At 36.4% G+C, this 12,807-nt stretch overlaps 3 protein-coding genes across 4 annotated transcripts in view; 2 read left to right on the top strand and 1 right to left on the bottom strand.

The window, feature by feature from the left end:
- The first annotated feature begins 521 nt into the window (after positions 1-521).
- gstt2 (glutathione S-transferase theta 2) lies at positions 522-3,529 on the top strand. Its single transcript, XM_081364710.1, has 5 exons — positions 522-719; positions 925-1,012; positions 1,131-1,281; positions 1,851-2,027; positions 2,890-3,529. The coding sequence occupies exons 1-5, from the start codon at positions 596-598 to the stop codon at positions 3,034-3,036; spliced, it is 687 nt and encodes a 228-aa protein (XP_081220836.1). The 5' UTR covers positions 522-595; the 3' UTR covers positions 3,037-3,529.
- A 1,559-nt stretch (positions 3,530-5,088) lies between these two features.
- On the bottom strand, positions 5,089-7,619 carry LOC308691279 (glutathione S-transferase theta-1-like). Its single transcript, XM_081366343.1, has 5 exons — positions 7,415-7,619; positions 7,133-7,220; positions 5,985-6,135; positions 5,688-5,858; positions 5,089-5,539 (listed from the first exon to the last, which is right to left on the bottom strand). The coding sequence occupies exons 1-5, from the start codon at positions 7,536-7,538 to the stop codon at positions 5,411-5,413; spliced, it is 663 nt and encodes a 220-aa protein (XP_081222469.1). The 5' UTR covers positions 7,539-7,619; the 3' UTR covers positions 5,089-5,410.
- A 296-nt stretch (positions 7,620-7,915) lies between these two features.
- The window catches only part of hscb (HscB mitochondrial iron-sulfur cluster cochaperone), a 29,010-nt gene continuing 24,118 nt past the window's right edge, over positions 7,916-12,807 (top strand). For both annotated transcript variants that reach the window (XM_081366349.1, XM_081366348.1), the window contains exons 1-3: positions 7,916-8,029; positions 8,226-8,360; positions 12,023-12,193. In XM_081366349.1, the coding sequence (XP_081222475.1) occupies positions 12,147-12,193 (47 nt within the window). In that variant the 5' untranslated portion in view covers positions 7,916-8,029; positions 8,226-8,360; positions 12,023-12,146. The remainder of the gene's footprint in view (positions 8,030-8,225; positions 8,361-12,022; positions 12,194-12,807) is intronic.

Here is a 12,807-nt window from a genome sequence, read left to right on the forward strand (position 1 = left end):
TTATCTTTTATTCCCAACATTTCAGGTATTTTACAAACTCTTAAAATCACTGCATGAATCATACTTGAATTTACTTCATTTTAATGTCAACGAAAAAAGTTTGATAGAAAACTGACATTAAACAAAATGTTTTCACGTGTGCAAAAAGGTTTGTATTTTTCAGAATCAGGGATGTTTTAGTCTTAAATTATGTAACGTTTTTATTTTTACAATAATAATTTCATTTAGTCTCGCAGTGTCATAACACGTGGAAACACGTGGTATCTGTTACTTTTCTCAACAGTGATAAGAATCGACCAATCACTGTCGTTAACAATTACTTGAGTTTTTAAAAAATATAATTGTATAGAGATTACAGGAGGAGAATGTCAATTTTAATAATTGAACTTAATATATTTAAAACAATACACTATTTAATGTACAAATGTCTCAAATAAGAGAACGTTCTCTGTTTGTGAGCCACTATCAGCCCCCTGCAGGAAGACAGCATATTTTTTATAAGCAGTTTGTGATTGGACTATAGACCAGTGACGCTTGACAAAGCAGGAATACATGTTATTTCTGTCAATACACGGGGAGACACTTACAGTTGACTATGGCTGGAAGACAGGCATTAAAAGTCTATTTAGATCTCATGTCGCAGCCATGCAGGGCTGTGCTAATATTCCTCAAAGACAACAAAATCCCACATACGGTGGAACACATTGCGTTACGAAAAGGTGAGCAGCATTATTGTGTTCAGTGGAGTCTGTGCAATGCATTTGTAAAGTCCAGCTGGCTTGAATCCAAGCCTGTACAAAGGTTATCCTGCCGATTTATATAGTCCTGTATCTATTTCAGAGCGTTATACTTAAACTTAATTTACTGAACTTTATTCTACATTAACCATTCACAACTTTAATACCCTTAAACATGCAACTGTAGGGCAGCAGAAGACACCTGAGTTCACCAAACTCAACCCCATGCAGAAAGTTCCAGTGCTGGAGGACAATGGATTTGTTCTTACTGAGAGGTAAAGTGTAGTTAGAAAAAAAAAGAGCATTTAGAAGTTTAAAGTTTATTAGTTGCAGTAGTTTGAATTATTGTTTCTATTGTTAACCTATTCTATTATTTACCGTCTTCTGTCAAAGTGACGCCATATTGAAGTATCTGGCGACAACCTATAATGTTCCTGATCACTGGTACCCCAAACTGCCAGAGAAGAGAGCGCGAGTGGATGAATACACAGCTTGGCATCATGCAAACACACGTTTACATGCTGCCACAATCTTCTGGCTTGAGGTATAGGGTTGGATATATGGCTAGTTGACATGATATTTAAAGCAGTGACAGCAATGTGACATGCTATACGTCATCAAAAACAACATTATTATACATACAAGGTTCTGTCATGAAACTGTGGATGACCTTAGGTCCTTAACTCAATCTATTTGCAATCACATCATTCTCTATATGGAACAGCTGATTGGTTCCTGCTGTATCAGTAGCCAATGAGCTCGCTATTTGCTGTAGCAGTCGCGACACACTTTCAGAAACCCTCCACCTTCCCCAGCTCCACCTGTATAGATCTGTACGGGTAATTTTTTGTACTCTATATTGTACAGTAGCAGCATGTCTTACTTGCTCACAGCAGCGTGTCATGAATGTTTTGGCAGTAGCAATAACCTACAGCAGCAATAGCAGATCTATTCCACCTAGAGCAAACATATCAACACTGACATATCCATTACCATGCCAAACACTCCGAGAGTTGTCATGACAGAAATGCAGTTTTTATTACATCATTCTCCGTGAGAAACTTTAAAACATTTAATTCTGGCAGACTTCATAGGTCTTGTATTCCTGTACAGGTTTTACTGCCTCTCATGATGGGACAGCCAACAAATCCTGCAAAGCTCGAAAAGGCGCTATCAGACCTGGACGGCACGCTAGACAAGCTGGAAAACATGTTTCTGAAGAGACAGCCCTTCCTGTGCGGTGATGACATCTCATTGGCTGACTTGTTAGCAGTTTGTGAGCTCATGCAGGTAAATACTTAGAGTTGCTAAACATACTATATAATGATGTTGTGAATAGTGAACAAGTTATTGCTATTAGAAAACCATCTAATTTTAAGCTTTTAAAGTCAGCATGAAATGGAAGTTGTGATCTTTTCTTCCATATTGTGTTGTATTTCTAAGTGAAATGGCTTTCTGAACAAGAAAAAATGTAGGGGCGGGACCTGATTTTACCCATTGGGAATTGATTGGATTGTTTGATGGCTGTAGTTTACTATTGGTTGATCTCATGTGAGTGACCGGTTGTCATCAGAGAAGAGATGCAAGATGGAAAGTAAAATATTTTGATTACAGATTGTGAAGGCACATGAATAAAAAGAAAAAGATGTGCACAGATAAATTATTTATAATAAATACTGCTATATTGCATAAAAAAAACAAGAATTGCCAATTGCCATGGTGACTATGTATGGAGGACCACAAGTGTCTCTGAAATAGTAATAAAGCATTAAATAAAGCATTAGTTAATAAGTAATAAAGCATTAATTAATAACTAATTGTACAATAAAGTAGGCTACAATATAGACTTAATAAATGTGTCCCAAAAGAATGTATTAATTTATAAATAAAGAAATAAACTAAATTTCAATGTATTATTTGATATTTTAATGGGTTATAAAAAGAGTAATAAAAAAATGTATACATCAAAAACAAAAACAAAATAAAAGTCTCAATATTTACTATTTCCGAGACGCTTGTGGTCCTCCATAGTAATGTGGCATTCATTAAGGCGAAATTTTATATTCATCCACAATTGTACATGTAAAAACATAAATAGGCCGTGTGCCTACAAGCCTTTGCATCTTTGATATCATTAGATTGTCTCTTTCAGCCCCTCGGTAGCGGGAGGGACGTCCTGAAGAACAGACCCAATCTGCTGAGCTGGAAGAGTCGAGTCCAGTCAGCGCTCTCTGACTCTTTTGATGAAGCTCACGCCATTGTCTACCGTTTAAGAGATAAGTTCACAGCTAAACTGTGAAAAATCAAGTCTTTCTATTCACAGCAATTAATTCTATACAGTTGATATTTCACAAACTATTAAACCAGTATGACTAGCATGGCAAGGTGTTTCAACTCTCTGCCATATACTGTATGTATCTGTCTGACATGGATATGCAGTTTTCTCAATATTATGTTTGATTAATAAAGGGTTTGAAGTGAGGAATATATTATCCACAAGTTTGGATATAACAAAATGGTAGCCTGATTTGCTAAATTAATAAATGTAATGGTTTGTGATGATTTAAATAATTTTTAAGGAGAATCATCTAAGGAGAAGAAATTGTAAAAACATTTTATTGTTGACGGGAAATGGTACAAATATGTATTTACAAGAATGAATGTTTGTGAACATCAAGACCTAGGTTTGCTCTTGAATGATGAGTTTTCTTCTCACTCTTGTGCCTTACCTTTTTGCAATGAAAATGTCTAATTAAAACTGTATCAGTTAATAAACTTGAAGTTGCACATCGTATTGACACGAACTGTAGTAAAGGTGCGTTCACGCCGTGTCGTAATTTCTGTAACGATTCTGAACTGTAAAAAGCCTTCGTGTGCTTGTTGAACTTACGTGTAAACTTGTAATTTTCTGAGAGCTACGACTTGTACCACATGTCCGCTGTACCACCTGACTTCTGCAGATTTAAGGTGTGTTTGACTTGAAGCAACGCCCATTGTATGGCATCAAAGTACAGCGAGAGCGATTAGAAGTTTCTTGAATTATAAACAATGACTTTTGAATTTAATAGCTGAAATATTTTTTTCCAACGAAACAAAAAAATAAAATGGATACTTTTGCCATCAATACAAATGGATGAACAACATCCCTCAAAAATCTTGAACCGATTTACTATGTTTTAATTTTCTTTTTTAATACAGTAGAATAGGTTTATGAAGACACTTTGGGTCCTACATTCTGTGCAGGTTGGGACCATTCAGTGTGGATTTAAATTGTTTTAAAACTTTAAAAGTGGTCAAATATTATGGTTGTATCATGTAGTATATCCTATATATATATATATATATATATATATATATATATATATATATATATATATATATATATAGTGTTGGGGTAACGCATTACAAGTAACACAAGTAATGTAATCAGATTTCTTTTTTCAAGTAACCAGTGAAGTAATGCATTACATTTAAAATTACAATATCTGATTTACTTTTACTTTTTTCAAGACTTTGCTTTCCTGTTTATTGACAGCTCACCTGTTCCCATGTTGAGAGAAATCGGGAGTAAATGCAGAGGCGTTGTGTGTGCTGTGTGAACTTGATGGGGATTGTAGTTCTAGAATAAACGTCACATTATTTACCATTGTCTTTGCTGCTGACCTTTGATGATCCAATTCAACCAAACCCATGAGCAAAAAATGACTTTAGATAAACATCACATTTGAGTTCATTTTTATTGCTGAAGTAAGAGTGTTGAACTTTCTTCTCCTTCGTCCTATTCTTCTGCAAACCAGAATGGCAGCAGAGCTGAAAGGTTTGTTTGAGCTGCTCCCACTATAGTAAGGCATGAATTTGCTTTTCCTTCAGTCTGAGGATTATTCATTTCACTTTTGGTGTGAAAAGGCCTTTACGTTTGCCATTTTTTTTAATGATTAAAAAACAAATCTCTGGTGAGAAAAAGTAACACACATGTAAGTAATTAGTTAAATTTTTGGGAGTAATGCAATATTGTAACGCATTACTTTTATAATACTTTTACAATATTGTACCGCATTACTTGTGTGTGTTTTAAATATGTTTTATGAGCAATTAAGTACTGTATGCCGATACAGTTTTGTCATGTTGATCATTTTAAAATAACGTTACAAAACTTTGGCAACTCTAACATTAGACTTTTTTTGCTATTTATATCATATGGAGATTGGTGCCCTTACTAATATGAACATTGTTTGTGAACCTTGTCAATATACAGCAAATGAGATGCTATGCAAACTAATCTATATCATTTCAGTCACTGAAAGTTAATCCCACAACACTTGAGTCTGATTTTCATTTATGTTTATTTTTTGGAAAATCTTACAATGCATATTCATCCAGAATGTCTGACACTGTACCACTTTACTAAATATTTGTACAGTTTTTTTGCCAACATTAGTATATTTACATGTTATACTTTGGTTTTGAAAGAAAATGTATCATTGCAAATCATAGCACTTATTCATTTAGAAAACCTTCCTAACAAAATGACTTGTGTAGCCTACATTTTTCAAAAGGCAAAAATACATAATTGATCCCACAAGGTAAACACTTAGCCATGTTAATTATTAATAGTTGTGAAAAATATCTTTACAGACTGTATTATTTTGAATAGGGAGACAGTTTATGGGTGTTTAGATTCTCATATGGTAGACAATGTCGTGAGCTTCATCAAAGGAGTCAGAGAGGGAGGACTGGACTCGACGACTCCAGCTCAGCAGTTTGGGTCTGGTCTTCAGAATGTCCCTCCCGCCGCACAGGGGCTGAAAGAGACAAGTGAACGTATTTTAAAGATCTTTAGCCCTATAGCCAAACATTTCAACACCATGTGAACTAAGGCAGGTAGTAATTTATTAAAGAGGTCCTTTAAACTGCTCAAACATTCACAGTATGTTTAGCAATGCTATTTACCTGCATGAGTTCACAAACTGCTAACAAGTCAGCCAATGAGATGTCATCACCGCACAGGAAGGCCTGTCTCTTCAGAAACATGTTTTCCAGCTTGTCTAGCGTGCCGTCCAGGTCTGATAGCGCCTTTTCAAGCATCTCTGGATTTGGCAGCCCCATGCGTGGCAGTAAAACCTGTGAAGTAATACAAAACCTATGAAGTCTGCCAGAATGAAACATGTAAACGTTGTTTCAAATAGTTTTAGATGAAGAATAATGTCACCGCTTTAATATCAACTAGCCACATATCAAACCCTATACCTCATGCAAGAAGACTGAGGAAATGTGCGTGTGTGTGTTCATATGATGCCAGGCTGTGTATTCATCCACTCGCGCTCTCTTCTGTGGCAGTTTGGGGTACCAGTGATCAGGGACATTATAGGTTGTCGCCAGATACTTCAATATGGCGTCACTGTGACAGAAAACAAGAGCTTGGAGGAATATTTCACCAAATTATGACAATTTTGTCATCATTTATTGAGCCTTGTGTCATTCTGACTCTGAGTAAATGATGATTGTTTTTGTTAAACAGACCGAACAGAACAAATGCATATACAAATAAATAACATGCAAAACAGACTTCACCAGCTCTTACCACACTTCCCAGCAGTCCCAGTGACAGAAGGGAGAAATTAATAATAATTAGGGGGTGTATCGTGTCACAATATCGCAATACAAAAATGCATCAATATGTATCGTGGATGGTGACAATGTATCATGGATCACCCAAAATAAAACTTATTGTGCGAAAAAAATGCAAGTTTTCAGAGTTTTAGTGTCAGTATACATTAAACTGCTATTTATAATGTTAAATATAATGTATAATAATGCAATGGGGGAATATTTGTGGGTCTTGATAATGCTAAATGTCTTATGTTACCAGTAAAAAGTATTATTTTTAATATAGTCAGTGACAGAGTGCAAGCATATTCGTCTAAAATAATTCTGTTTTCAGCTTCAGAATCATGCATTTTTTTATTCTGGTGTCACCATTGTCCTGTGCATTGGATTACCAGCACCAAGTCCAAGCCTATTCATTTCCACCCCCTATATAATTCCAAGTTTAGCATTTTAATTAACAGTACATTCTTTTATTAACCTTTTACCATGTCTTGAAATATCGAATAACATCGTATCGTGATATGTATCGAATCGTGACATGAGGGTATCGTTACACCCCTAATAATAATAATAAAAATTTTAATAAGAGTAAAGTAAAACACTACTAGTAATAATAGCTAATACCAATAATAAAACATTTAGGAAATGCTACTGATAATACAGCTGTACAGGAGTTCACTTGTCCTCGTTGTTTTAAATGCCTAATCTCAGCAGCTTTCTCTCCTGACTTTCATTTGCTCTTTTAACCAAAGGTTTCATCTGTTTTTCTAGCTTCACTCTCTCTTTACCTCTCAGTGAGAACAAATCCATTGTCCTCCAGCACTGGCAGTTTCTGCATGGGGTTGAGTTTGGTGAACTCAGGTGTCTTATGCTGTCCTAGAGGTTCAAGTTCAAGGACATCAAAGTTGTGAAGGTTAAACTTAATAAAATTAAGTTTGAATATAAATAGATTACTATATATGCAGCACAACATTTGTACAGGTTTGGATTCATTCCATCTGAAGTCGACAAATGCATCCAAGACAACTCTTTAACTCCTCTACTGAACAACTCACAATAATGCTGCTTACCTTTTTGTATCGCAATGCTTTCCACCGTATGTGGGATTTTGTTGTCTTTGAGGAATATTAGCACAGCCCTGCAGGCCTGAGACACGAGATCTAAGTACACTTTCACTGCCTGTCTGCCAGCCATAGTCAACTGCAAGTGTGAGCTCTTCTGTATAGGAACAAGTTTTCCTGTTTGGGATCCCTCAGTCGCTTTGCCTCTTAAATATGGCGCTGGCTGTGGGGAAGGGGTGTGTGTGTGGTGTGACGTGACTTAGATTTTAATACAGGACCAGGGTGTTCTTAAATTTAGCTAAATCACAGGATGTCCAAGCTAATACAGGACAGTTGGCACTGTGAAGCCTTGTTCACACCTGGTATTTCACCAGTTCACATTACATTAAAAAAATCAGATATTTTAAGTTATGCTTATTTTGGCATCTTGTCCAGGGGAGGGTTTCGAGCTCAGACATTTGGCCAGAACCCAGAGTACTCCCCTCCTTGACTGGGAAAGAAAACCAGTCCAGAGTGAGGTGGTGTGGTGGTGGAGGGAAGCTGTGAAACTGTCATGGGACAGATGGGAGGGAAGGCTATATTTATACCGGCTTTCTCTTGTGCTGATTGGTTGATTACCTGAATGTGCGTCTCCCGAACTTGTTACTTAAAACTTCTTTAAGATGCGTTTTGGTCAATCGGATCACAAGTAGACGAGGGAGACCTGTTTACACCTGGTGTTTTAATCCGTCTCTTTTGTCCACTTTCAACCACTTCTGTGCTGATTTTTTCGAGGGGAGGGTCTATGTATGTCTATGTAAATGTATGTTTTGTTTTTTAGATCTTTCAATCTAATGGATGAAAGAGGCTTGCGCAAGTGACATATGAATGCGAATGGAGACGACGGGAAAACATCTCGAAGAGAGAACAGCAGCTTTCGTTTCTGCTCTGACAGCCAGAAGAACCGCAGAACAAAGTGAGTGTGCTAGAAATCAGGAATGGCGAGAGAACATTGTGCTTGTACATTTTTCACCTTCAAAACAAACTTCTAAAGCAAACAAAGTTTAAATCCCGTCTGGCTAGCGGGCGTCCTATAATGTTTACGCATTATTAGGTCTGTAGGCGAAGAGTAGGTGGTATTTTGCCACAATAATCTACACTATGAAAGCAATCCGGTCTAATGTGTTTTCAGCTACCTCTGAAAGTGGTTGAAGGTTGACAAGCTCAAAATGTTTTAGACCCCGTTTACACCTGTATCCAGCGTTGTCCACTTGTGATCGTATTGACGAAAATGCTCCTTAATACCTGGTGTAAACACGGCCCAAGAGAGAGAGAGAAAGGAATGGTCTGAGGTGTATTCCCATTGGCTGCATATTCCTGTCATTCACAAAATCAACGTTCCACAACCGCACAAGAGCCACAATATTTATGTGTGAAACTGACACATGTAGTAGTGCATTATGGAGAGGATAAAATATAGAAATTTTTGCCATAAGCGGCACAGTACGTAGGCTCCTCTCCACCACTCCCCAGCCCTCTCTCTTTCTCTCTCTCTCTCTCTCTCTCTCTCTCTCTCTCTCTCTGTACACATGGTGTACATGCCAACTGTCAGTAGCAGGGCCATACCGAAATTTAGTGGAATTTAAGATACGTCCTGCATGGTACATCGTGGTCCTGTATCAAACCCTTAGCCCTCCCCATCTTAAATCCTTTCACACGTTATAGTACACAGTGTACAAACAAACTCTTTATTTTAAGATCACTGGACTACATAAAAAGAAAGGATAAGACAGTGTTCATACAAACACCATCTTCAGTTGTAAAAACATAAGTAGGAACTCTAGCAAATATGCAAATGATCTCACAAATGATCTTGTTTAAAAACAAGGTGGTAAATAATTATATATTTCAATATGAATATTTTTATTTATTTAATATTTAAAGTATTGTACTAGTATCTGAAATGCGTACCTTGTTTTTTTTTCTCTTGTCTTGTATTAATAAATTGCAGTGAAAAAGTGACACTCATTTGATTGATAAATATGTAGGGTAGGCTTAATAAGCAAAGGCTTCAGCCTAAACCTTTTTCGGTTATTATGTATAACTTTATTTGTTATGAAAAATTGTGTGTGAGGACTGAAATAAAAATCTTGTCATGTTATGTTAAATAAATAACATGATCCGCAACCATGTAAGTCACATGACTACCAACAAAATTTGATTTAATTTGTTATTACATTGTTTAATTAAAGTTTATATGCTATCATTTGGCAGAATTCAATATAAATCTTTTCATTACTACTGGATCTGCCAGTTTGCTGTTTCAAATTATATTATTAAACAATAAGCACAAAATATGCAAAAGCGGCAGCCCTTCCGGTGCACTCAGTGGCCGAATTCACTCCTTCAACTGGACTATATTAGTGGAGTAATGTAGGGAATAGTGAATGAGGGTATAGGAGGTGATTTTGAACACAGCATTTGTGTAAACTTTGATAAATATTTTAGATCCAGGGGTGGACAGAACATTTAGCCTACGTACTGTGCCACTATGGCAAAAATTTCTATATTTTATCATTATCAAGAAGGAACATTATCAAGAAGGCTATTCCAGAGTTTAGGAGCCAAATATGAAAACGTTCTCTCTCCTTTAATGGACTTAGATATTCTAGATACAACCTAAAGACAAGTCCAGAGTTTTGTGACCTTAAAGAGCGTGATGGATTGTAGGGCGATAGAAGATCGGTTAAATATTCAGGAGCTAAACCATTTAGGGCCTTATAGGTCAGTAGCGATACTTTGTAGTCAAATAGAGTTGCTGTCAAATATAACACCCAGGGGGCGTATTACAGAAACTTTTCTTCTTAAGTCTTAGTTAAAATCTGACAAATTAAGGATTTTTCACCAATTCGTATTACAGAAGCATATTTTAAGATGATTTAGGATTCTTAACCTATCTTACAAAATCTCATCTGTAATTAGGAACTCTTAAACCCCTCCATCGAGTTTGGTAATCAACTCTCAGGTCGGTTACTGAGCAACCAACGACATCCAAACAGCTGCTGTGAAGTAAAACGGAAAAACTGGAGAAAAGAGAAACAAAATTAGTGGTGCTTTTCATTAAGTGAAGTTTCGATAAGCTTGGTAGAAAAGGCAAAGCCTAATCCTTTTATTTCATAGGAGTCTGAAATTGCAGCACATCACATAGGTGTTCACAAAGTCTTTCCACCAGCAAACATCACTGTTCTTCATCTTGTATCATTAAGAAATGTGACGCCATTCTCAGACAGGGCTATTATTATGTGATTTTTACAGTTTCAAATAATTTTGAAGTTAGGACACTATTGGGATTGTCCTAAAGTTAAGACAGTTTTTAGGATTTTTTTTGGAGTTAGGATGCTTCTGTAATAGGCTACCCTTTTCCTATCCGTAGTTAAGATTATGCACTTAAGAAATGTCATTTTGTAATAGTTTTGTCCTAAATGAGGTCCTAACTGAAATTGTCGTGGTTACCAAACAGATAAGTTAAGTTAGGATATTTCTGTAATGCGCCCCCAGGTCTTGTAACTGTAGAGGATGAAGTAACAGTACATCCTTCTAAATGCAAATTGTATTCTAAGAGATTCTGTGTACAGGTTTTGGTCCAATAAGTAATGCCTCAGTCTTATCTGAATTAAGAAGAAAATTACAGGTTATCCAAAATTTTATATCTTTAACACACTCTGTCAACTTGGATAATTTAGAGATTTCATCTAGTCGTGATGAAATATAACTGAGTATCATTGGCATACCTGTGGAAACTAATTCCATGTTTTCTTAAAATATTACCAAGTGGCAGCATATACAGTATATTGAAAATAACAGAGGGCCTAACATAGATCCTTGTGGCACTCCATGATTTACTGACATTAGCTTAGATTTTTCCCCATTTAAATAGACAAAATAATAACGGCCTGATGTACGACCTAAACCACCTTAATGCCTGTCCCTGAATACCAGTGTAATTTTATAGTTGAGTATTTTATGATCTATAGTGTCGAATGCAGCACTAAGATCTAGCAAAACCAGTATTGAGATAAACAGAAGGACAGAAGGCATTATTATTATTATTAATTTCTCCCTTCTGTCACTGGGACTGCTGGGAAGTGTGGTAAGAGCTGGTGAAGCCTGTTTTGCATGTATTTTATTTGTATGTGCATTTGTTCTATTCGGTCTGTTTAACAAAAACAATTTCTTTCAAAGACAAACCTGAAAAAATGTATCATTTCACATTCATCGTTTACTCAGAATGACACAAGGCTGAATGACAGAATTGTCATAATTTGGTGAAATATTCCTCCAAGCTCTTGTTTTCTGTCACAGTGACGCCATATAGAAGTATCTGGGGACAACCTATGTCCCTGATCACTGGTACCCCAAACTGCCAGAGAAGAGAGCGCGAGTGGATGAATACACAGCCTGGCATCATGCGAACACACACACGCACATTTCCTCAGTCTTCTTGCATGAAGTATAACGTCAGGGTTTGATATGTGGCTAGTCGACATGATATTAAAGCGGTGACATTATTCTTCATCTAAAACTATTTAAAACAACGTTCATTCTGGCAGACTTCATAGGTTTTGTATTACTTCACAGGTTTTACTGCCACGCATGGGGCTGCCAAATCCAGAGATGCTTGAAAAGGCGCTATCAGACCTGGACGGCACGCTAGACAAGCTGGAAAACATGTTTCTGAAGAGACAGGCCTTCCTGTGCGGTGATGACATCTCATTGGCTGACTTGTTGGCAGTTTGTGAACTCATGCAGGTAAATAGAGTTGCTAAACATACATACTTAAACTTACATATGTTTACACAGACCAGTTTAAATGACCTCTTTAATAAATAAAATTAAATAATAAAATTAGTTAGTTCACATGTTGTTGAAATGTTTGGAGAAGTCTAAGCTATAGGGCTAAAGACTATAGGATTCATTCAACCGATTTGTCCAAACCAGCTGATTCATTCACGAACGAAACACTGCTGTGTTTTGCTGGTCGACTCAACTGTTCTGCATATATTTCGTTGGCAAAATAGAGCAAAAAACAGTCAATATTTACAATATTGTGTCTAAAATAGCCAAATAGTAACCCATTGTATAAAAGTAATTTACAATTGTGCTAATATTCGAGAAAACAGCACTTTCTCGTGTAATATTGCTTAACTATATTATTTTATAAACAAAAAAACAAGAACTCATACAGGCAGGGTCAAATAACATCTTGAATTCTGGGGGAATTTGTATTCATTTTGGTGCCATTTCCAACCTTGCATGATGACGTTATTTTACACCAACGCCAGGCTAGCTTACTTACTAATTTCACAACAGTGACAAACAATGTCACTGTTTAGGGCAAATCCAGTACCTGGCTGTCACCAATG

Source organism: Scardinius erythrophthalmus (genome assembly GCF_964197995.2).
Source record: "Scardinius erythrophthalmus genome assembly, chromosome: 5".
Taxonomy (NCBI): Eukaryota; Metazoa; Chordata; class Actinopteri; order Cypriniformes; family Leuciscidae; genus Scardinius; species Scardinius erythrophthalmus.